Here is a 25,763-nt window from a genome sequence, read left to right on the forward strand (position 1 = left end):
GTATTCAAACTAAAGTGAATTCAGTACTTGAACAGCATGTGTAAAAGCAGAAGTGTTCTACAAGGGAATTCTTTTTTCTAACAGATAAGAAAGTTAAGTTGTATGTAACTTGAAAATACCACCCTCTTTGTTGTCAGTGATGGTTAGCCAATTTGCACTACATACGCTGAGCTGTAAATTCAACAACCTTCTAGAAGTGATGCTCACCAAGAGCCTCGATGCTGCTGCTTTGGGTAGCTGGCGGTATCTAGAGACACAGTTGCTGCAGCTGGAAACTGGTCCCGGAATGTGATAAGTAGAGACCAGGAGTGACCCTCAACCTCCAGTGTGCACAGTGGGGACCTCACAGATAATTCTCTGGAGTAAAGTGTCAGTGGCATTCGTGCTGGAAGGCTGTTGTTTGTGCTTCTAGCCGAAAAGCCAGTCCGTGTGCAGTCTCCACAGTCCAGCTTGGCAGGAGAGAGTACCACGGTACTAATACATGATTGAGATCAAAGCTCGAGTAAGTAGTTGAATTTGTTAAAGGAATACAAATGATTTTAGCAAATGGGTTCAAGTTTTGCCTGTTTTTGTAGGTGTTTGAAGAGTCTGGTCACCTTTACAAATGTTGTTCCTGAGTGGCATCCACTCAACGCCGCCCATTTTGGTCCATGTAACAGTTGCAACAGTAAATCACAGATAAGAAAAATGGTGTTGGAAAGGTGAGTTTAAATTTACTTAAAATTTACATTTTTAGGATACAATGAAGATGGGTTTACATTTTTTTCATTTGTTGAGAGAGAAAATAGTGTCTACAACATACCTTTTAGAAGTTTGAGTGAACACACATACATACGAACTGCCAAATGCTTATCATTTAAAGAACTGACTGGTAGGCAAGCTGTACCAGATGAAACACTGCAGTAGGGTTGCAGTGGGGTTGGCCCCTCTCTCATAGTGTGTGTGTGTGTGTGTGTGTTTATTTTATGTGCATTGGTGTTTTGCCTATATGTATGTGTGAGGGTGTGAGAAACCCAGGAATTGGAGTTACAGACAGGTGTGAGCTGCCCTGTATTCCTGTGCTAAGAATTAAATTCGGTTCCTCTGCAAGAGCAGCCATTGCTCTTAACTGCTGAGCCATCTCTCCAGTCCCATCTCCTAGGTGTCATCCTGCTGATTCTTTATCATCTTAAAGGCTTTTTGCTGCTGTTGAGCAAGTGTTTTTGTTGTATTTGCAAGCTATTGGCTTTGATCTGTGTGGTTGCTGCTTCTGGTCAGTGGAGGCTAGGGAAGTGTTAGGCATCAGCTCTTTACAGTGAACAACCCCATCCATTCAGGTGTGTGCTTTCTGGAGCCTTCCAGCTCAGGCTGACTGCACTAATGGGTTGAGCTATAATCTTATGGAGGAAGCAACCCACTGACATTAACTAACCTCTGTTACTGTCAAATCTGCAATGCCAAATTCTTCAAATCTGCAGAAGCTCCTCAGAATATTTCTAAAGAGTTATTCTCATTAAATTATTGGATTCTCCTTTAATAGTACTGTAGCCTTAAATTGAAATCAGGCACCTGCCTGTTTCCCTCCCCTTTTATAGGCTTCCCCTTTAGACGTTCACAGTCTGCACCCCCACCCCCGCAGTCAGTTTTGTTTAATTGTGCTCTTTTTGTTTTGTTTTGCTTCGTTTTTAGTCTTTTCTATTGGCCTAGGGTAAGCTCAGAGTTGCCATCCCTCTGCCTCCCTTGGCAGGTGCTAGAACTACAGTCAGCTGGTTCTGCTCTCTGGCTGTACAGCTGTAGGACTGGGGCTCATGCGTCTGCTATGACCCGACCTTTGCTCAGGTGTTCGTGTCCTTCCTCTGTGAGTAGAACTGCATTGATATGCCCGTGTCATTCCCTCTCTGGTGAGTCTGTTGACAGTAGCCTCTTCATCACTGTACCTGCTGTGTGGCACTCATGTCACTATTTCCTCCTTTCTGCTAGATAATGTTCCTTTCCCCTGTCCCGTGTCATTCCCCCTCCCCCATCCACGTCCTCTGTTCTGGAACTTGCTCTGTAGACAAGGGGCCTTGAACTCAGAGATCCACCTGCTAGGGATAAAGGCGTGCACCACCACCGCCTGGCTCCCTGTCTGTCTTTTAAATGCTTATTATTGGCCTTAGGATTGTTCCTATCTTTGTCCTTGTTGGCTCTTAGCTTGTTTTGTCCCTTGCTTCCTGACACTCAGTAGTGTCTGAGTGAGGCTGAGTGAGAAGGAGCAAGCTGCCTTACCCTGAAGTCAGTAGTCTGGCCTGACCGCCTGGGGACCAAGCAATAAAAGGCAGCAGTGCATGACTGGTGTTTTCCTACACAGCCGTGGGATTGCCTGAGCATCTTGGTGTTCATAAACACAGCTGATGATCTTTCTCTCTGGCTTGGGGCTTGAGGATTTACTCCTTTGTATTATGTTGTTTGATCTGCTAATTGATTGCCTTGTGACATATATTTTTTAATTATATAAATATGTTGCTTTTACTTACATAAAAGATTCATTCTCTGATCAGCAAATGTTTCCATTAGATACAGTCATGTTTAATTTTAAAATTGTTTTAAATTTTAAATTTCAGTGGACCAGTTAGTAAGCCAAATTTATAATTTGGACATTTCCTATTTTCTTCAAAGGTAAATTAAATTTATCTAAAATTATACTTTAATTTTAAATGACAAGATATTTGTATAAGGCTGTTTTGCTCTGAAATTAGTACAACTTGACTTGCTGGTATTTAGTACACTTAGAAGCAAATTTAACACGGATTTTACGAATACTATAAGTGAAAATTCATTAGCTGGATGTGGTGGCTCACGTCTTTTACCCCAGCACCTGGGAGTTAGAGGCAGGTGGAGCTCGTGAGTTCAAGACTAGTTTGGTCTACAGAGTGAGTTCCAGACCAGCCAGCATAGATAGGTAGGTGGGTAGACAGATAGATCCATCTGTCATGAGACCCTAAATAATTCATCATGAGACCATAATTTGGCCATATATCATTCTAAGATCCACAGTGTAAGCCCCCCTCCACCACACACACACCCCAGCACCTGATCTCAGATCACCCACGTCTAATACATACCCTTTGAGGAAAATCCAGTAGTAAATCATGACTGCAGGGTCCAACTCCACTACCTCTCTGTAAGTGAGTTGTTGAGGAATTATACTCTGAGTATGATGGTGTGGGCACTGGTTGTCTGGGCTCAGACTTGACTTCCTAAATTACTGAAATGAGCCTGTAGCTCTTGGCACAATCTCAGGAGATTGTACACTCTTGGACATACATGGTCCAGCCAGCCTGCTGTTTGAATAGATGATTATAGTTTAACTTCTGTTTTACCAGCTTTTATTATTCTTATTTGATTGTTTTGCTTTCCTATTGTCTGTTTTTGGTTGTGTTTCAACATAGTTTCATTGTGTAGTCTATGCTAGTCTTGGGACTTAGAATCTTCTTGGCCCCAAACTCTTGAGTGCTGAGATAATAGGTGAGTACCATCTTATCAAGCCCTTGCTGGTAGTTGCTTTTTGTTTTTGTTTTTGTTTTGGAGACAGGGTATAGGGCCTTGATGCCATCTGAGCTGACTAGACAGGGTTTTGCTTTGTAGCTTAGACTGACCTGGAATTGTGTATGTAACTCAGGCTGGCTCCACTCACCCTGCCTCCAGAATTCTGGGACTGCTAACATAACCATCCATGGCCTAAGATTCTTTATTGCCTAATAGAAAATGCTTTCAACTCCTCAACTATCTCCAGAGGACAGTTGTACCCCTTTGTGGGGCAGTTGAACTTTCTGAAGATGCATTTCTTTATTGTAGCTCATGATTGTGTTCTTTGAATTACATCTGATTTGACTCAGGCTTTTCTGATTGTCTGTAAGATTGGAAATGATACAAAGTGGACAATGACTTAAAAATAGGCTTTATATACCTTTCTTTTTGCCTGAAACTGATGTTACTGCATTACAGATATGGAATTATTAAATTTGCCTTGTCTAAGATTTGAGTTATTAGAGAAGTTTTGATAGAAATTGACTTTGTGATCTTAATTCTTAGTATAAGATGTGGCTGTTCCTGGTGGGTAAAGATTGGTAGTCCTGTCTTGAGGTGGCCAGGGGAGTCATATTCTTTGCTTTTCCTTAGGTTCATCCTTTTAAGAGAGGTACACCCAGGTGCCAAGCACTCTTAGCTCTGAGTCTTTGTTGACCCTAGTTCCAGGTCTGTTTCCCATGGTTGCGGTAAAGCCTAAACTGGCTCTCCTCAGATCTGAGCATCCTCCATGGCTGACACTCCTGCATAGGGTCATGGATAGGAAGAAGCCTGGAAACAAAACAGGGCTTAGTTCCTGAGATGCTGGGTTGGACAAGCTGAGGTGTGGAGTTGTAGGAGATACTAGAGTCTAGAAACCCAGAAAGAGCAAGGAGTGGAGGACACTCATGCCACCGTTTGAAACTTGTGCCAATGGCAGCGGAGGCCATTGTGATTGTGGGGTGGGTGGGGGGTTGGGGGAGGGGTTAGGACGTGTCTTTGAGTACTCCCCAGATATAGCAAGAACCAGAGTTGCAGCCCATTCCGCCCCAGGAGGCCCGGTAGTGAGGAGGACATTCTGAGGGTTCGCTTGCTTGTGAGGCTGAAAGGAAGGAACCCTGTAAAGAACTGTGAGGTTGTTCAGCATGCCCTCTCTGTTAGTCCCCAGAGAATGAGCTGTATGGTCAACCTCTTGGTCATTCTCTTCTCCCCCTTTCTGGGTAATGACATTTCTGTCCTGTCATGGTTTCAGAGCAGCTTCTGGGACATCTGCTTGCATTCAACTAGAATGTGAGTGTTGCTGCAGTTCAAGCTGCAGGTGGGGCTCATCTTGGTTCTTCACTTTGACTCATTACCAGCTACTACTTTAGAAGCATTAGACTGTAAAAAGCATGCAATCTGGCAGGTGCTCTTACATGTATTGTGCAATTTACTCTCCTTCGTGTATGTGTGTGTGTGCATGTCCTAAAATGTTCATGTGCAGACTCACAGATTTTTTAGTATAGACTCATGAGGTTTTAGGTAGCCTCAGAAGGTACTTGTAGTGGTAGGTGTCACATGTGTGAGGCCCAAGGAACTAAATACAAAACTTTACTACTCAAAGATTTTATTAATAGCAGAGAGTCCAAATCTACGGCTTGCCTGTCCAACTGTGAGAACCTCTGCCTCACTGTTGCGTCACTGGAAGGCACACTTCATTTCCCAGTTGACAGCGTGTATATCTTATGGGCACATTCTATGGTCAGTGATGCCTTGGAATTGGTAAATTAAGTCCGATTTTTAAAACCAGGACCAGCTGGGCAGTGGTGGCACACCTCTTTAATCCCAGCACTCAGGAAGCAGAAGCAGGTGTATCTGTGTGTTCGAGGCCAGCCTGGTCCGCAGAGTTTCAGCAAAGCCAGGGCAATGCAAAGAAACCTTGTCTTGAAAACCAAACCAAAAAGAAGAAAGGGGGGAAAAAAAGGACAAAGAAGGTGGTGATATAGGCGGTTTACAGGACTTCCAAGCTTTTCAGTTCCAAGGACCTACTGTCCAACAAGATAATTGACGGAGTGATTTACATGTCTCTCCCTGTCAGTCTGAATGATCTTACAGTTTGGACACTGATTCAAGTTCATTTCCAGCTGAATAAAGTTTGATAAGCTAAGTAAATTTGACATCTGTTTAAATTTTAGGATTAACTCTTAGGGGTGTTCACCATTTCTTAAACCCCAAGAGTTTTATTACATTGAGTTACTTGCGGCCCATCTGTAGGCTCGTTTCTGAAATAGTTAAATGTGTTTTTGAAATTATGAGCATCCCGTAGTTTATAATAAATCTAGTGTATTTCATTTTCTTCTACTTAAGTACAAATTAAGTTTTTCTTAGGTGCAAATTTGAATTTAATGGCTCTTCTTACTTCCTGAGATGAGGGAGAAATTGGCCAACTCAGTGTCTGAGTATCTTAGGCATAAGGTTTTCATTTACTACTTTTTCTACTTAATAGAAGTGATTGATTTGGGCACCTGATACCAGAGAAAACCCTAAAGGAGCTTGGCTTTTGCTTCCAGAGCTCTGCTGCGTAGTGCTCTGAGCTTTGAGTTGTGGGTAGAGCAAGTGTTGTTTCAGGGTCTTTGTCAGTCTTGCTTTATGGTGACTCCCAGCTGCTGGTGGTGTCGTTCCCAAGGGCTTAGTGTCACATGCTTCTTAGAGCCTCTTCTACCTTTCTAGTTAAGGCACACATCTGGAGGTGCTGGAGCAAAGGTAGCGCAGCTAGCCTTGTCTGTGACTGGATGGTCTTATGAATGGCAGACACGTGCCATGAAATTGGTTTGACTTGTGCCTCTCTTCCACAGAGCATCGCCCATAATCATGCTGCATTTTGTGGAAGGCTTACCTCGGAAGGATCTGCAGCACTATGCGTTTCATTTTGAAGGCAGTCTTTACCAAGTCACCTCTGTAATACAGTACCAAGCAAATAACCATTTTATAACATGGATTTTAGATGCTGATGGTAAGTGTTGAAAGGGTTTATGTTACTGAGTGTGGGAAATAGAGCCTCATGGGTTTTGTTTTGTTATAAAGACAGACTTCACCTAAATTTCTTTTTTTTCTGTGTTCTTTATTAAAAGTTCTCTGCCCTTCCTCTTCCTCTTAAAAATGTGTTTTAGAGTATCCTTTGTAACTCTGTGCCCTCCCGTGCCAGAAATGGAACATACCTGTAATAGTACACTGTTACCCAAAGGCTCGTGATCCACACTGGTGCATTCAGTCTGTGTGCATCAGGAAGTGTGTGGCTGTGCCAACGTGTATCCACCATTGTAGCACCATACAGAGTTTCTTCACCCTCCAAACACCACCGTCCCTCAGGGCCATCCCCTTCATCTCAAGTACTGCAGTCGTCGAGCTCTCTCTGAGCTAGTAAACGGTTCAGTTAGACACCCGGCAGCCTTTGCAGGCGCACCGCTTTTGCTTAGTAATGTGAATGTAGTGTTCTTCCACTGTTTTTCAGTGCTTAACACTGCGTTTCTCAAGTGAGATCCCACTGTATCTAAATGATAAAGCTTAGGTACATTCACCACCTAAGAGATACCTTGAGGGCTAGGAATATGGCTCAGTTGGCAAGTGCCACGGGAATGCCCAAGTTTTAGCCCCAAAACCCACATACAAAATGCTGGGCATGGGGTGCACACTTGCAGTCCCACAGCTGGAGAGGCAGACCCTGCAGCTTGCTGACCAGCCAGCCTAGCAGCTTAGCAGATGAGAGACCCTTCTTGTGGACAGTGCTTAAGGAATGCCACCGAGGCTGTCTTCTGCTCTGTACCCTCCTAAACGCACACACAAAACAAAGAACCTTCATGATGGTTTCCATGTTTGGGCAGATGTAATTTTGCAATCCATTTTTATAAATACTAAGGAGTTTGGTTGCTGGCAAAAATTGGCAGTTCTGTTTTGTGAGAAACTATTATGCTATCTTCTAAAGAGGCCAAGTTTGTAGTCTTGTATTTTATACAAGCAGTGAAGAAAAGTTGCTGTTGTCCCCAGCATTGTTGGCATTTGGTGATGGTGTCTCCTTAGACGTATGCATCCATGTGTGCCCACACTATGCTAATTCTGCAGAAGAGCGAGTTTCTTTGTGACGGTTTGCTTTAACTGTGTTTCTCCCTACCCATAACCTCACACTCACCTCTCTCTCCAGCTCTGCTGGTCATGGTCCACTTCGCTGGTAGTATTTAAAACTTGTTTTATTTTTTCTCTTTAAGGGATTTAAATCTTTTGGGCTTTAGACTTCTAATTTGTTCTTAGTCACTAATGAGACACCTTAGAAATTAGCCAATACATAAGCATCTGAATGAGTCTGAAGCTCAGCGGCACAAAGGACTTTCTTCTTTCTTAACCTCCCTGTTTCTTCTTTCTCAAAATAGTTCTTTTTTTATATTTATTTATTTATTTATTTATTTTTTGTTTTTCAAGACAGGGTTTTTCTGTGTAACAGCCCTAGCTGTCTGCGAGCTCAGTATGTAGACCAGGCTGGCCTTAAGCTCACAGGGATCCAACTGCCTCTGCCCCTCAAGTGTTGGGATTAAAGGCGTGTGCCACCACATCTGACTCTTCAAAGTCAGTTCTTAACTGGACCTTTCAGCTTTAGGGGCCTTGTGTTTTCTGTGTGTGCTGTTCTGAAAATGTCTCTGAGCATACTGCTGTACTGTAAGAGAGTGCTGTGGGTAGTGACATCTCCACTGCCTCAACCACCATGTCTAAAGTGACGTCACCACTGTAATCCATGGACAGAAGGTGTGTCAGAGTGCACAAGATATTTGGCTCAGTGCTTTCTCAATTCATCACCTCTGTGTGTTTGCTTTGTCAAAACCCGTGTTAATTACTGAAAAGCTATTATTCATCCGGACTTAAAGTTGTTAGCTTTTCTCAAATTATCATGTGGCAAAACTAAAATGCAAATAAACATGAATGGCTCAGTCTCCTTTAACACCTCCTGCCCCACTGTCCTTCATCCGTTTTCTTTCCATTTCAGCCATGGCTTCTGTTTGCTTAATTTTTTTATTTTAGCAAAACGGACATAATCTAAAGTTCTCCACTTCAATATTTTAAGCTTATAAAGTTGACTGGCGTTGGCTTCATTTACAGTCCTGTAAATCCATCACCAGCATCCCGGTCTGCAGCTCTCTCCTCACTAAAACAAGCTGTGTTCACCAGACGCCAGCTCCCGATCCCATCTTCCCTGGCTGTTGGAGCCACTGTTCTCCCTTGTGTCTCTGAATGTGACAGCTCTGGCACCTCATGCGGGTAGAACCAGAAGATTTGCCCTTTTGTGTCTGGCTTATTTCATTTAGCACATTTTCTGGGTTTATCAGTGTCACAGTGTGCCAAGGTTCCTTCCTTTACCAAAGCTGAGTAAATGACCCCATTCATCTGATTGGGAGCGCTGGTGTCGCCTCTCTGGGTGTGTGCTCAGAGTGTCTTCCCTAATGACTAGATTCTTCCTGCGCCCTTTATAAGGCTGTGCTTCAAGGTGCTCTTTTGCGGGTGCACGGTGATAGAGCAGCCCCCCAGCAACACACAGGGACCCAGTTTTTCAATAGCCTTGCCAGCATTCAGTATTTCCTTTCCTTTTTTTTTTTTTTTTTAATAGCTATCTTTCTAAGGTGTTGCTTTTTTTTTTTTTAAGGAATAAACTAGTTTCATTACTCCTGTTCTGTGTCTTAGTCTGCTTCATATGTTCTCTCCCTTACCACACCTCCCACACCCTGAAATTGTGACTGCAGTAACCAGGCTGCCATTGATGGCCCCTGAGCCCATTCCCTGTGGTGCTGCTGTGTTTGCACTGTAGCCTTTTCAATCCTTAAATGTGTCCTTTGCCATATACATGGAACAACTTACTTGTTTCTGATGTTGAGTATATTAGGCAGTTCTGAAGTTAAAGTGTTTCCATTGCGATTTAGTGTGTATTTAATAAAGGATGTGAACTATCCAGCAGATCTCCCTGCATTTTCAGATTTCTGCATTCCATAGCCTGTACCTTCTGTGATCCAGTGAAAGCTAACACAGTGGAGCCAAGGAGAAGACTGCTTCACTGTGCTCCTTCTGTGGGTGCAGAGAGAGCAGCGGGAAGGGAGAATGGTGTCGGCAAGGTCTCACCTGTGACTTTGTTTCTTACTTCCCAGGAAGCTGGCTGGAGTGTGATGACTTAAAGGGCCCATGGGCTAAAAGGCACGTGACATGTAAAGTGCCAGCATCAGAGATCCATATTGTTGTTTGGGAAAGAAAGTTGCAGGTACCAACTGAAGAAGCCACCTGCTTTCCGTGTACAAAGCCATGTGCGCAGCCTGCGTCAGGTGAGGAGCAGCCAGCTTCACCAGCACTGTATTCTGTGGGTGGGCCTGCCACCTCAGAACCCTCAGCCGCCCACCCCACACATATGCCAGTCACTCCTCAGACTCTGCCAGAAGTACAAGCCGTAACTCAAGGCAGTAGTGTACTTTCAGGAACAGAGGGCTCGGTTGAAACAACCTCTGCTTCTCAGATGGACTCCAAAGATTGCCTGTTGGAAGACAAACCTGTGGCAGAAAGTGCAGAGCTCTTCAGAGCACTTGCTGTGCAACCCCAGGACTCACTGACGACCTCCTTATCGTCTAACCCATGTGAAGAAAAACTAGTTGTCTCAGCAGGGGTGAGAACAGACCCACAGGCAGTACTGTCACAGGCAGGAGACACTGTAGTTCCTAAACCTGTGCCTGACGCCCCTGTTCCTGTTCCTCCTGTTCAGGAAGTGAAGTCCATGGTAGCTGAGGACACTCAGATACAGTTGCTGCGACTTACAACTGAGAGGCTAAAACCCACACAACCTGGTAAATCTCAGACAAATTTAAGAAAAAGAGAAACCACAGCGTCTTCTAAAATGGTAACAACCAGTTCCCCACAGAATCAGCCTCGGAAAGATGATCAGAAGAAAGCTTTTGTGGGAAGCTGGGTGAAAGGGCTGTTGAACAGGGGTGGTGCATTTATGCCACCCTGTGTGTTGGCTCAGAACAGAGCGGTGACTGACCTGCAGCCCTCTGTTAAAGGAGCCAGCCATTTTGATGGCTTTAAGACGAAAAATAAAAACCGGAAGGCTAACAGGATGTCCAGGAAGGTTTCTCAGCGTGTGGACAAGCTATCCCCAGGCAGCAGCTCTCCACCTTCAGGCAGCACTACTGATCTGCCTCATGCTGATGGGAAGGCCTCGGCGGCCCTGTTGAAGGGGCAGGAAAGCTCACATGCGGCTCTCCTCGGCCACAGTTCCCATGACAATAAAAGTGCTGCCTCCCCAGCAGTCCCTGGAGATGCCACTGAAGATGGGGTTCATAAGCTTCGGCTCAAACTTCTTAAAAAGTTAAAGGCAAAGAAGAAGAAACTAGCTGCTCTCATGTCTTCCCCGAACCGTGGGACATCTGTAAGTGACCAGTCAGATTCTGTGTCCCATTGTGGGTCTCCAAATGACAGTGAGTCCATAGAAGATCTGTTAAGTGAGCTACAGCGTCAAATTGACCTTGCAGACAGCAAATCCAGGTGCACCCCTGCTCCTGGAGGTACCTCTTATAACAGCCAGAGTCATGAAGAGATTTTAGCAGAATTGCTTTCGCCTGCAGCCCTGTCAGAGCCCTCAGCAAGTGTGGAGCCTGAGTTGAGGTACTTGGAGATGGGGGACAGCACACCAGCACCTAATGAGTTTAGTGTTGTTCCCCAGAACACATCTCTGAGTCAGGACCATAATTACTGCAGCCCCAAGAAAAACCAGTCTGAAGTCGAGCAGTGTTCACTCACAGACAGTACCTCTATAAGAACCTTGAACTTGGGAAGCCCCATGAAGACTGATATTTTTGATGAATTTTTTCCTGCTTCAACATTGAATTCTTTAACAAATGACACATTAGATATACCTCATTTTGATGAATATCTGTTTGAGAATTGCTGAGTGTTGTTAACATTTTACTTTAACACTGACCACTGCTGCAAGATGATGTGACTTGTGGGTAGTGCTGGCTGAAATGCATGACCTTGTGTTCTAGCCAAGGGGAAGGCTGTAAGCTACTGGGGTCTCCCTTTGGTTCTGCTTGTGAAGCATGACACCTACTGCAAATTAAAGTCCTCAGCCTTTTTTATATCAGTTTTGTGATCATAGAGTGACTACATTAAATTTCAAGATTTTAAGATTGATGTTGGGGTCTGGAGGCATGACACCCTTGGGTCAGTTCCCAGAACCACTGTAAAAAGCCAGATGTGGCAGTGCTCACCTGGAGTTGCAGGTCTGAGGATCCCAGGAGCTTGCTGGGCAGCCAGTTGAGCCAAATTGGTGCGCTCCAGTTGCAGTGGAAGCCCCATCGCAAGGAATGAGGTGGAATGGACTGAGGAGGACACCTGCCATTGACCTCTGACCTCTAAACCATGCACATGTATCCACACAAACATGTACACACAGAAATAAAATACCCTTTGAAAACGACGTTTGGTTCAGGAAAGTCCTAGTTTACACAAACAAGTTGTTGAATGCAGAGTGTGAGTGCCTTGACAGTTGTTTCTGCTTCTGGTGGGTCCTGAGCCCTTCATTGCCACCCCTCTCTGTTCTCGCAAAAGATAACAGGAAGGCCCATCATTAGAACTCGGAGCGATGGTAGGGGGTCAGTATGATGGGTTACGGGAAATAGTCTGTGACGATGTGCTTAAGGTCTGTGTCGTCATAAATGCAGTCTGTCATCCCAGTGCAGTCTCTGCACCTCCTGGGCACCCGCTCATCCTGCTGCTATGCGGAGAGCAGAAGTGCTTCCAAGGCCAGTTCTGTTGTATGTAAGGTGTTGGTTCATTTAACACCCGTGAGTGAGAAACAGTTTACTTTTAAGCAGAACATGGCTGGTAAGTTAAATGGATTGAGTTAGAAGTATTGGACTAGTTGGTCTCAGGTTCCAGATAGAGTTGGTTGTTCAGAAGCAGCTATAGTTGGGTGGTGGTGGCACACGCCTTTAATCCCAGCACCTGGGAGGCAGAGGCAGGAGGATCTCAGCATTCGAGGCCAGCCTGATCTACAGAGTGAGTTCAGGATAGCCCAAGATACTCTGTCTCAAAAAAAAAAAAAAAAAAAAAAAGAAGAAGAAGAAGAACAGCTCACACCTGTAAGCACTCGGAGGCAGAGGTAGGCAGGTCTCTGAGTTTGAGGCCAGCCTAGTCTACAAGAGCTAGTTCCAGGACAGCTAGGCCTGTTACACAGAGAAACCCTGTCTCGAAAAACTTTTTTTTTTTTTAAAAGGGGCATCTCTAGTGATTGCCATTAGACTTGAGTTTTTGGATGATTGGCAGACGGTGGTAAAACATTTTCCATGATTATATAAACAATGTGTATTCTAAGGAAAGTGTTCTATGTATTTTGTTAGTGTTAGGGCAGGGTACACCTGTGGGTAACATTGGTGTGTGTGTGTGTGTGTCCCCAAAGTTGACTTTTGAGTCTTGCTCTATCACTGTCCACCTTCACTGAGGCAAGGTCTCTTTCACTGAACTTGCTACTTGCTGGTTCTGACTGTGCTAGCTACCTAACCTCTGTGTGTGTGTGTATGTGCGCGCACTCACACCTGTTAGGAATATTTCTTAATATAAGCTCCCTGCCGACGCAAAATTCCCAATCAAGCCAAATCAAAACAAGCCAAATTGGGGCTGGAGAGATGGCTCAGTGGTTAAGAGCATTGCCTGTTCTTCCAAAGGTCCTGAGTTCAATTCCCTGCAACCACGTGGTGGCTCACAACCATCTGTAATGAGGTCTGGTGCCCTTTTCTGGCTAGTAGACATACACAAAGACATAATATTGTATACATAATAAATATTTTAAAAAAAAAAACAAGCCAAATTAAGGCTAGCTTTGCCCAAAATAGTTACACGGAAACTATTCTTTTAAACACTGCCTGGCCCATTAGTTCCAGCCTCTTATTGGCTAGCTCTTACATATTGATCTAACCCATTTCTAATAATCTGTGTAGCCCCATGAGGTGTGGCTTACCAGGGAGGATCTTAACCTGCGTCTGTCTGGAGTGGGAGAATCTTGGCGACTGCCTGACTTGGCTTGCTTTCTCTCAGCATTCTGTTCTGTCTACTCCGCCTACCTAATTTTCTGTCCTGTCAAAGGCCAAGAAGTTTCTTTATTAATTAACCAATGAAAGCAACAGATAGACAGATGACCCTTCTCCATCACAGTGCCAGTTGAATTTCTGTATAGGGCTGCTTGCTCAGCTCTTGCTTGTTCCTTCCTATTCATAGCTTTTACTGCTAAGTCCTGAGCACTTGTATGTGAGTGAGCCTGACCTGAGGTAGTAAAATGAGAGAAAGGATAGATATACTCAGAGATCGTAGCTGGGATTGTCACAATCTGTCAGCTCGTTAAAAAGTACTTTATCAGTGCTTTTAGAGAAAATTCAAGCCTTTTTTTTTTTTTTTTTTTTTTTTTTTTTTTTTTTTTTTTTTTTTTTTTTGAGACAAGGTTTCTCTGTAGCTTTGCAGGCTGTCCTGGAACTAACTGTAGACCAGGCTGACCTCGAACTCACAGAGACCTGCCTGCCTCTGCCTCTGCCTCAGCCTCCCAAGTGCTGGGATTAAAGGCAAGCATCACTAGGCACCTTATCCATTCTTAATATTGATTCTGTGTTAACATTGGACTCAGTGGCCAGTGGTACTGTAACTCAGGCCTTAACAAAACTTCTGGGACACCAGTTTTTTTTATATAAGGCACATCATACTGGCCAGTGTTGGCAACACTATATGGCACTCAGCACTGTGTGTGGGGACAAAGCACTAATGATGCTATGATTAAAAAAAAAAAAAAAAGAAAAAGAAAAAGAAAAAGAAACACTTGGTTTCAGTGTGAAGCTGAAATGGGCACAGAAGGTGCTGATGTCTGACCTCGGCAGGGAATGTGTGTCTGTAGCCCATGACCGTGGGAGCCTTGCAAGTATTGATTCTTAGGGTTGCCCTTCTCGGCTCATGTTTTCCAGCACTTGGTCCCTAGCTGAGAGCATCTGGGAAGGGTGTGTGACTTCAGGAGGTAGAGCCATGATGTAGGAAGTGGCTCACTGCCCTGGGTCTTGGACTTTTAGAGCCTGGCAGCGTTTCTGGCCCACTCTTCTTCCTAACCAGATGCCAAGTGACCACTGCCTCAAGCCTCTGTGTATATGCCTGCCTGCCATGTTGGGCTGTGTGCCCTCCCACAGGGAGCCAAACCAATATGCCTTTAAGTTGCTGTTTATCAGTCATTTTTGGGTATATGCACACAGTTACCTGTAACTCCAGCTTCGAGGGACCCAGCATCCTCTTCAGGCCTCCCTGGGTATTACGCTCACGTACACACCTATCTCTCCACCTTTAGGGGGTCTGGAGGTCCTTGTGCTAACAGATAAGCTCTAGGAAAGCCAGGAACGTTAAACTCATCTCCTCAAAGGGAAATATGTATGACCTGGACCAGAAGGCTGGGGTAGAGGTGGAGCACTGTCTATAGCCCCCCGACACCAGTCCCCCAGACCCTTGTCTGCAGCCTGTTTATCTACAGCACTGTACCTGCCCAGACCCTCATGGGCATTGTTTGCCTTAGCCTGCTTCCGTAACTGGTAGACGTATCTTTTTGGAAGATGGTCACGTGTACCTGCAGTCCTGTCTTCAGCTTTGTTGAGCACAAGGAATAGAGTTCATTATCATTAGGAAATTTTTTCCAGATTGTGCTGTGCTTAAATGAGCCTTAAAATGTAAACTCCCCAGCGTCAGACCAACCCTGGCTACCAAGTCATGTTGGACCGAGTCTCCTTGACTCTCCTGGATCAGCCCTCTCCCGGCTGTGGGGTTTGCAGAGACCCCCTCCTCACACCCACCCCAAACAGTGAAAACTGGCACAATTCCAGTGTCACTGAAGGAAGCCAGAGAGCAAGGAATGCAAATCAGCGCTGGCTGATGTAAATCTCCAGGGAAGTCACTCTGAAAGGGTCACTGTTAAAGCCCTTCCGATCCAGTCACTCCATAGCGTAACAAGGACACATTGTGTTAAACCCTCGAGTCAGCTGTTTCTGTCTCAAATCTTTTATGAACAGTTAAAAAAAATAGGTCAAACTGGCTGCTTATTCTATTCAGATGATTTTTTTTTTTTTTTTTTTTTTTTGGATTTTTCGAGACAGGGTTTCTCCGTAGCTTTTGGTTCCTGTCCTGGAACTAGCTCTTGTAGACCAGGCTGGCCTCGAACTCACAGAGATCCACCTGCCTCTGCCTCCTGAGTGCTGGGATTAAAGGCGTGCGCCACCACTGCCCGGCTTCTATTCAGATTTTTGTGTTGCCGTAAAAACCTTCATATTAGTTATTTTCCATACCTAAGTGTAAGACAGGGACACTAAGTCCCCCTGGGAGGAAGATGCCCCTTCCCCACGACCTAGCTGACCTTCCTGCTGAGAGTTCAGAAACTGCGACGCTACTGATAAAACCCACACTATTTTCCCAGCTATTTCGGGGTGGTAAAGACCACACTGACCAGGGCTTGCCTGGGGCTGGAATGATTACAGTCTTGGGTTCGTTCTCCTGTCTGATCTCCCAGCCCTGAGTTGTCTAATACACCCTACAAAACCACTTCATAGTCTCATTTACAGAGGTGATTCGTGAAGAACAGTCAGCAAAGTAGCTCATATGTATATTTTTAATTTTTTAATCTTACTCATGAGACATTGGTATAAATACATCGTCTGAGTGATGTAACAGCCCAGCCCAAGTCTTAATCGGTCGTAAACGTGCTTCCCTGACTCCTTCCCCGACTCATCTGACATCGTCTTCCGCCCTGTGGTCAAGGATCCAGCCTCCCATGAGACTCCTCTTGAGCGAAGCTGAGGCTGTGGGGGCTTGACATGCTTATGGCCTTTGTAAGAACTCCGAATACAAATTCAGTGAAAGCCAAGCCTCAAGCTTTGGAGGTCAAGTATGTTTCAGAAGCCTGTAGGTCCCTTGAACATCAGAACAAAATTCCATCACAATGTGTTTGAGGAAAAGCCCATAGCTTCCTGGGATTTTCTCAGGGCTCCACAAAACCCTATGGTAGTCTTTCAGGAAACTTGACTTTCATAAATAAATTTAACTTAAATTTAAGAGGAAAATTAACTTGAAAAGGGAGCAGGACTGGGGAGGGTAGCTCCATTGGTAGATGGCTGCCTAGCAAGCATGCGATCCTGGGAACGGGAGGCACCAGAAGAACGAGGAATGAAGTGAGATTTTGAGAAGACCACGCCCATGCTTCAGTATGTCTTACTTTCTTTCCAAATGTCTCTCTTCCTCTCAACTCTTGTGTTTAAAATGTCTTTTAAAAAGAAGGAGGTCTGGAGGGATGGCTCAGTGGTTAAGAGCACTGTCTGCTTCTCCAGAGGACCCGGGTTCAATTCTCAGCTCCCACATAACACCTCATAACTAACTCCATTTCCAGGGGATCTCACCTTCACATCAATGCACATAAAATAAAATTTAAAAAAGAAAAGACGCTGGGTGGTGGTGGCGCATACCTTTTATTTTTTTTATAGATTTTATTTGTTTATCACATATACAGTTTTCTGCCTACATGTAGGCCTGCAGGCCAGAAGAGGACGCCAGATTACAGATGGTTGTGAGCCATCATGTGGGTACTGGGAATTGAACTCAGGACCTTTGGAAGAACAGTCAACACTCTTAACCTCTGAGCCATCTCTCCAGCCCCTGGTGCATACCTTTAATCCCAGCACTCAGGAGGCAGAGACAGGTGGATCTCTGTGAGGCTATCCTGGTCTACAGAACTGGTTCCAGGATAGCTAGGGCTGTTACACAGAGAAACCCAGTCTCGAAAAAACAACAACAACAACAACAAAACAGGACTTTTTGGATGAAGTTTTGTGGTGCACAGTTGTAACCTCAGTGCTGACTCAGGAAGTAGAGGCAGGAGGATCAAGATCATCAGTTACAGAGTGAGTTCAAAATTTAGCCTAAGTTTTTGTTTGTTTCCGAGTCGTGGTTTCCCTGTAGCTCTGGCTGTCCTGGAACTCACTGTGGTCGACCTCAGAGATCACCTGCCGCTGCCTTTCGAGTGCTGGGATAAAAGAGAACTCCATAGTGGAGAATCAGACACAGCTGAAGTAACTGAGAACGGACAACTTGACAATCTTCCATGTGTCTAGCTTTCTCTGAGACTTGGGGAGACCGCTGCAGTCCTAGGTATGAGAGCAACCAGACTTGGGGAGACCGCTGCAGTCAGGGGTATGAGAGCAACCAGACTTGGGGAGACCGCTGCAGTCCTGGGTATAAGGGCAATCAGACTTGGGGAGACCACTGAAGTCCGGGATATGAGGGCAATCAGAGTTGGGGAGACCACTGCAGTCCTGGGTATGAGAAAAACCAGACTTGGGGAGACCGCTGAAATCCGGGGTATGAGAAAAACCAGACTTGGGGAGACCGCTACAGTCTGGGGTATGAGGGCAATCAGAACAACATCTTGAAATGCAGTCTCAGACAAATGAACATTCCTCCCCTCCAGCTGCACTCTGCTCCAAATTCTGAATGTCTCCCACGAATGTCTGCCTCCACCTACGAACACTGTAATGCAGGCCCTACCTTGGCCCTTCATTCATTCCTATGTCAGGCCTACTTACCCAATCTTCCTAGAATCGCATCCATTTTTTTAAAAAAGTCCTTGAGTCCTGAGCCGCCTCACCCTCGGCATATCATTGCATCTCAGCCATTCCCTGACCTCTTGTTTCTTGGCATTATTGCCAGGCTAGCCCCGTGACCTCAGTTTGACCTCAGGAACCTCTGGCAGTTAGGCCCTGACTTCACTCAGTAAAGTGCAGCCTCGTGCGGGGTCTCCAGGGCCTGTCCTACAAGCTGAGAAAAGGGCTTGTATTCATCCCCCACCTGCTCGCTTGCCTGGAGTCTTCCCTTCTTAAATGCTCCCCCTATGTGATCTTGGAGACTTGTTTCACATACGTCAGGAAGACACAGCTCCAGCCAGTCGACTGCGTCCTTCAGCAGCCCGGAAGTATTCTCCTGTGGGCCTCATGCTCACCACCAATCGCGTACAGTTTTCTCTCTCTCCATCACCCAAACAGAAAGCAGGATTCCTTCCGTACCGACCGTGTGCCATGTGACAGGCCTGCGTCCCATGGATGATGATGGGAATGAAGCTTTTGATGTGTACCCTCGGTGAATTCATAGTCCAGGGCTAGCCACAAGCAGCTTGCTGGTTTCAGGGTGGCATTGCTCTTCATAGAAAGAGATGGCTCAGCTGTTAAACGGAGGCAATGGAGTCAAAGTGGGGAGAACACATCAGGGAAAGGATCCTGGGGGCCGAGAGGCAGCAGAACCCTGCTGGAAAGAGCCCATACCCGGTGTATATAACCCCCTCCGGAGTGCTGGCGTTAAAGGCGTGAGCCACCGTGGAAGCCAGACTTTCTCAACCCACTGAAAACTAGTAATCACTGATGTTCGCTAGATAAGATTTACAGTGTACACTGGGTGGTGGTGACTCTCGAGGCAGAGGCAGGCAGATCTCTGTGAATTCGAGGTCAGCCTGGTCTACAGAGCAAGTTCCAGGACAGCCAGGATCCGCAGAGAAACCCTGTCTCAATAAGCCAACCAACCAAACAAACAAACAAAAAAGGATTTCTAGTGTAGACCTGATCACTCGACCAACTCGCTTTCACTCTGTTGCCTCTACTATAAGGCAGATACTGTGGGTGGTGTGGAATCTTCACTTTTTGTATTTCGAGTACTTCAGGAAGACTTCAACCTAAGACTATTTTAGGAAGTTGCCTGCTACTTTACCTAGCAACCCAATCTCCTTTCGGATTTTTACAAAGACAGGTGTAGCCCTGGCTGTCCTGCAACTCAGAGAGACCCGCCTGTCTCTGCCTCCTGGGTGCTAGGATCAAAGGCGTGCGCCACCAGTGCCTGGCTCCTTGAGGACTTTTAAGTCAACAGGTATTTGGTGGAAACACCTGCTAAGAGACACCTCGGGGACTCAGGTAACTAACTGTCCCTTCTAGAGCAGCAGTCCTTAACCCTCCTAATGCCACAGCCCTTTAATACAGTTCTTCATGTGGTGGTGCCCCACCACCACAAAATTATTTCGTTGCTACTTCATAACTATAATTCTGCTACTGTTATGGATTGTTAAATAGCTGAAATACAACCCCTAAAGGAGCTGCGACCCACAGGTTGAGAACCGCTGTACTAGACTCTTGCTCTTTTAACTCTATTGGTGAAGATGTCGAATCCAGACACAAAGCCCTTGCTTTACTACCTCAGTCTTGGAAGAAAAGTTTGCTAGCATAGTAGCTGATTTCTTGTCTTTATGGAAAGTCTTCAGTGAAAAACCATAAAATGTCCTCTGCGACACTAACTGTGAAAATGTCCCATGTAGAACTTCTTAAAATTATTTTGAGATGAGGACTCTGTATTAGCCCTGGCTGTCCTGGAACTCGTTCTGTAGACCAAGCTGGTCTCAAACCCCTAGAGATCTACCTGCGTGCTGCTGCCCAAGTGCTGGGATTGTCACTGTACCTGGTTGGCTGTCTTTTTTTTTTTTTTTTTTTTTTTTATACAGGGTTTCTCTGTAGCTTTAGACCTGTCCTGGAACTAGCTCTTGTAGACCAGGCTGGCCTCGAACTCACAGAGATCTGCCTGCCTCTGCCTCTTGAGTGCTGGGATTAAAGGCATGTTTGGCTGTCTTTTAAAACTTTTAAACACAAACCCGTATAATTTCTGTTAAAGTTAAGTTTGAGGTGAAAATTTGCCAGCAGCCTAAGGTTGAATGTAACGTGTTTTCCTTGAGCCAAACCCATCGTTCAAAAGCTAAATGTGGCATGGTATGGCATGCCCTCCCAGACTGAAGCCACACACACACAGCCGCCTCCTGCTCCTCCGTTTGGGGGTACAGTAGTAGCTAGCTACTGTACAGAGCAGACCGCATTTGCTATCCGGTTTCGAGGGGTTTTTCTTTTCTTTTTCTGAGCCACACGAGCGGTGTTATATGTTCACTATTCCTGGGAGGTCTGTGTTTGTGAGCTGGTTTGTGAGCAGATGTGGACCAACTCCAGTAAGGCACTTGCGTACCCTGTTGAAAAAGGGTGGGGAGACAGGACTGTAGCAGCGAGAGCCTTAGGCAGCTGCCATTTATCCTAGAACGGTGAGAACATTTCTAAAATGTTTTGGGTAAAAGAAGCACTGCCGTCCCTGGGTGGGCTCGAACCACCAACCTTTCGGTTAACAGCCGAACGCGCTAACCGATTGCGCCACAGAGACCCAGCTGCTCTGACGGCCGTAAGCTGTGTACACATTTCCGCGGCCGGCCTGGGAGTCGGCGCCCCGGACTCCCGGGAGGCGTCGGAGCCTGCAGAGCCCTGCGGGCTGAGGCTGCGCGAGGGCGGGGAGAGGCGGAGCCGCCGCTCAAATCCTCCCGAGAGCCGGGCGGCGCTGGGCCAGGCAGACTCCCAGCCTCCACGGGAGGCTCCAAAGTTTAGAGCTCTGCCCTTGTTCGCGGTCGTGATCGCTCCTGCCTTTTGAGTGTTCTCTTCACCTCCCACTTTCCCAGCAAACAAGCAAGCAAAAAAAAATTTCACGAGGCTGATAAACTGTGGATCTGTGTGCGGTCATAGATTTTGCACTTTATACGGCTGAAAAAAGAAAGGGTTTTTTTTTGTTGTTGTTGTTGTTTGTTTGTTTTGGCACGTCCCGAGAACAAATGTACACCCCCTTAGGGGAGTGGAGCCTCCTATGAGCACGCTGGTGTAGGGGGACAGCAGAAAGAGATCTGTGGCAATTAAAACGCTTCTTTAAATAGCCACTGATGGCTAGGCCTTCCTTCCCTGGCTTCTGAATTTAACCCACTGAGAGCGGGCTGTCCGGGGAAGGTTGACGTAGGTGGCATTGTGCCCACCCTTAGGACCTCTTCCCTCCCATCACTGTGCAGCCTGGGGGGCAACTCCATCTATGCCAGGTCATGCTCTTCAAGCTTCCATATCCTTTCTCCTCCTTCTCTTCCTCCTTATCCTCCGCTTAGCTCTTCCCACTTAATACTGATCTTTTCGTATCATTTGAACCATATTTTAATTATGTATCTGGGTGATAGTATGCGTGTGGTGCCCTCAGAGACCAAAGAGGGCATCAGATCAAAGATTAAAGGCGCGAGCCGCCGCTGCCCAGCTGTCTCCGATCTCTATTAGGATAATAGTAAAGATAGGCTAAGAGACAGCTTTATTACTTGAACTGTACTTTTCTTTTTGGTTTTTCGAGACTGCTTCTCTGTGTCCTGGCTATCCTGGAACTCAGGCTCTAGATCAGGCTGGCCTCGAACTCACAGAGATCTGCAGTGCGCTACGACCTCCCAGCTACTTGAACTATTCTTTTTTTAATATTTATTTATTTGTTTATTTACTCATTTATTTATTTATTATGTATACAATGATCTGTCTGTATGCCTGCAGGCCAGGAGAGGGCGCCAGACCTCACTACAGATGGTTGTGAGCCACCATGTGGTTGCTGGGAATTGAGCTAAGGACCTTTGGAAGAGCAGGCAATGCTCTTAACTGCTGAGCCATCTCTCCAGCCCCCTACTTGAACTATTCTTAAATGCCTCACCCGGGTGGGATTATCCAGTCTTTGCGCGTTTGTGACCGGCTGGTCTCAACATGACGTCCTCATGACTTACTCCTACGGTAACACTAACCATGATTCCCTCTTCTCGCCTGAATACTGTCTCCCGGTTCATCTGTACCACACTTTGTCTTTTGTTCAGCTCTCCGTGGATGACTTCTCCGTACTGACATCTGTTTGAGTCCCTGCTTTTGGTTTTGGGGGACATATCAAGAAGTGGAGTTTCTGGATCTGTCCGATTGTTTATTCTCACCAAGAACTCACAAGCATCCAATTTCTCTGCATTTTAATAGTTGGTAACTAGCCTAATGAATGCTCCACATTCCCCTACTCTTAACGTGGCTTTTCTGGGCGCTTCTTTTGAATCGCAGAACTGTTTTTTTTTTTTTGTTGTCTTTTTTTTTTTTTTTTTTTAATTCTGTGCTTCCACTCAGTGACAGCCAGCTCTGCTTCAGCGAGGAGGTGGCTGGGCTATTGGGGTTCAGCATGTGATGTAAAAAAGAGAAGAGCAGGGGCCGGAAAGACGGCCCAGTGGTTAGGAACACTGGCTACTCTTCCAGAAGACTGGGGCACAGTTCCTGGCACCCACACAACAGCTCACAACCACCTGTAATTCCAGTTCCAGAGGATCTGGCGCCCTCTTCTGGTCTCTGAGAGCACTGCATACACCTAGTGCACAGATACACATAAAATAAAAATGGAGGGAGAGGAGAGAAGGGCTTTGCCAGGCTGGGCCTGTCCATACGAGAGAGGAGTTATCTCATTCTCCCCCTCAACAGCCAGGTGCATGTGTTGGGTGATGTTTGGAGCCAACTGTCTTTATTTTGGTTCTTCAGAGGTGTGTGTGTAGCTGGAACTTGTGACAGGGGTGTGTGTGAAATGGAACCAGTCGTCTTTCCCTTGAAATGGGGGAAATAACGTTTTTCTAATCATAGTTTTAAGAGCTACCTTAAAATTAATTAAGGAAAAATTTGTCTGTCCCTCCCTCCCGCCCTCCCCCCCCCTTCCTTCTGTCCCTGGTTCCGGTGGAGCTAGGAAAATGGGGAAAGCTAAGCCGTGAAGGAATGGTAGAAGTCTTACTTTAGATTGTCCTGGGATTTCTAACCTACAAGGGAGGTTGTCTGCTGCTGTTCTGAAAGCGGCTGGGGAGAGAGCTTCGTCTATAAAGTGCACACCTGAGGACCTGAATGGATCCCCAGAACCCAATCAATCAATCAATCAATCAACCACCAGTCAATGCATAAAGTGAGCATCCAGGCAGGGTGGCACGTGCTTGCCATCCCCGTGTTTCTAATTTCAGCACCGAGGAAGTGGAAACAGGTGGATCTCTGGGGCTCCCTGGGCCGCCGGCCTTATCCATTCATCAAAGTCCAGGATGGTGAGAAAGCCTGCCTAGACAGACAAACAAAAAAAAAAAACCAATGATGTGTATGGTACCTGAGAACTTGCACCCGAAGTTGTCCTCTGGCCTGCATGTGCACACACACACACACACACACACACACCCCTCATGTGTGTGCACCTGTACACACACATATACACACATACACACAAAGTATCCAAAAGGTCATAGCATGAATTAGCGCTTCAGTGGAGAAAAGAAAGGATACAGAGTAGAGAGAGATGGAAAGCCCATCTTTAGCCACGCCCTCTGAGTCTGGCCATGCCCAGTCACACATGCACAAAGACCTCGCATATTACTACCAGAGTAGGGGAGTCATGGCAGGCACGACCATATGTGTTTGTGTGTATCTGCTTTCTAATTTTACCACAATAGACATACGATTCTGTTAACAGGAGACTATAACCATAAAAGACTTAATTAAAAATGCTGAGCACAAATCTTTCTGCCTCCCAAGCCCATGCCCTTCCAAATACCCAAGGCTGCCCTCCTTGGCTCACACTACCCAGGCTTGGCACACGGGATCTGTCGTAGTCTCAGAGTCTGCTGTTAGAGTTTGCTCCCCACGGTCCTAGTGAGGAGAGTGGCTGCTAGGCTGGACAGTGGCTGTTGACATTCTGGTCTACCCCGGGGAGCTTGGCGTCTCTACCTGATGGGGGAACTTGTGTGAGCAAGAGCAAAAGTTATGTGACAGCAAGGATGATGCTCAGGGAACGGACAATCCAAGCCCAGCTTAGGAAGTGTAAGTCTTTGTATTATTAAAGATTTCTGTGAAAAAAAGAAACCTTATGTATATGTATCTCTGTGACTGGGTGTCAGAACCAATGGGATCCAGAAGAAAGGTACAGATAGAAGCAGTTGTAAACTGTCTGACACAGGAGCTGAATCCAGGTCCCCTGGAAGAACAGCAAGAGCTCTTAACCACTGAGCCATCTCTCAAGCCCCTATAAGTTAATGTTGATAGCCAACTTGATGAAATCAGAATTGTAGGGAACCTCAAAGTCGCTCAAGACACCCAACACCAAGGTCTCAGCACAAAGGAGATTTCTTTGCCCCAGAGGGCAGGGATAAAGGACAAAGACAGGAGACCAAGGATGAGAGGAGGGGAAAGGGAACAAGGGAGCGGGGGCAGGGATATTTACCCTGGAGGGACAATGACTGCCTCTGGATAGAGAGGCGACAGATGTGGCACACAGGAAAATGATGGTTTATAAAGTGTTTGTGTGAGGATGAGGTGTTTCGTTTTAATTGGACATGTTAATTAGGTGAGCCAGAGGGGGCTTTTGATTGCTGGACTTCAATTCTTTGATAGCTGGACCTTGGTAGTCAGCCTCAGGAGGAGGAAATGGCCAGATAAGGGAATGGGCTTTGGTGGCTAGCTTTAGGAATGCAATCTAAGGGTTTTTAGCAGAGGAAATGGCCTGAGCCATGCTCTCTGAGCTCAAGCTGGTCAGAGTCTCTTCAAGAATCACCTGCAAGGAAATTTCTGGCATGTAAGTGAAGGTGTTTCCAGAGAGGGTTAACTGGGCAGACCTGAGAACACGAGAGCCGCCATTCCATGGCCCGGGGGTACCAGGCTGAAGAAAAAGGAGAACATAAGCGGAGCACCAGCCTTCATTTCCCTCTGCTTCCTGACTGTGCCTGCAATGTGACCTGCGCCCAGCACTTGGGCCACCATGCCTCCCTCACTGCGATGGATTGTGAGTCCCCAGACTGTGACCCAAAGCCACACCTTCCTCCCTAAGAAGCCTTGTCAGGCACTTTATCACAGTTGTGAGAACTGTAACCAATACTCGGGAAGGTTCCTCCTGCAGAGCGAGGTGAGGTAGGACAGGGACATTGAGCTCTGTCCATGCTGCAAAGGGAGGCCCGGGAACCAAGGGAGAAGAAGCAGGAGAGTGGGAAGGGAGTGGGACTGGCTGTAAGAACACCTGGATGCCAAGTACAACATCCACCGAGACACAGTCCTATTCTGTGTCCCTGGGTGGCACTCCAAAAGACAGCAGGAGCCAGCATAAACACCATTGACCATGGTTACAGACGTAAAAACCAAGACCACAATATGAGCTCAGGTGGAAGTTTTAACCGGGAACGAAAAGGTTGCTACAAAAGGCCCCTTGTAGACTGTGGGAGATTCAGACTCGGGTTAGCCAGCAACAGAGAAGAACAGGCTGGCGGAGTGGGCTGA

General features: G+C 46.1%; 1 protein-coding gene and 1 non-coding gene across 4 annotated transcripts in view; one reads left to right on the top strand and one right to left on the bottom strand.

Moving 5' to 3' along the window:
* Positions 1–11,712, top strand: part of Uspl1 (ubiquitin specific peptidase like 1) — a 31,397-nt gene extending 19,685 nt beyond the window's left edge. For 2 of the 3 annotated variants that reach the window (XM_050161931.1, XM_050161932.1), the window contains 3 exons: positions 576–701; positions 6,360–6,517; positions 9,687–11,712. In XM_050161931.1, the coding sequence (XP_050017888.1) occupies positions 576–701; positions 6,360–6,517; positions 9,687–11,476 (2,074 nt within the window). In that variant the 3' untranslated portion in view covers positions 11,477–11,712. The remainder of the gene's footprint in view (positions 1–575; positions 702–6,359; positions 6,518–9,686) is intronic. The other variant, XM_050161933.1, reaches the window with a different exon arrangement.
* Positions 11,713–20,749: 9,037 nt separating this feature from the next.
* Trnan-guu (transfer RNA asparagine (anticodon GUU)) lies at positions 20,750–20,823 on the bottom strand. Its single transcript has one exon. It is a non-coding gene; the product is annotated as a tRNA-Asn (tRNA).
* Between the last annotated feature and the right edge of the window lie 4,940 nt (positions 20,824–25,763).

Source organism: Alexandromys fortis, unplaced genomic scaffold (assembly GCF_014885135.2).
Source record: "Alexandromys fortis isolate MF-2015 unplaced genomic scaffold, M_Fortis_MF-2015_v1.1 scaffold_118, whole genome shotgun sequence".
NCBI lineage: Eukaryota > Metazoa > Chordata > Mammalia > Rodentia > Cricetidae > Alexandromys > Alexandromys fortis.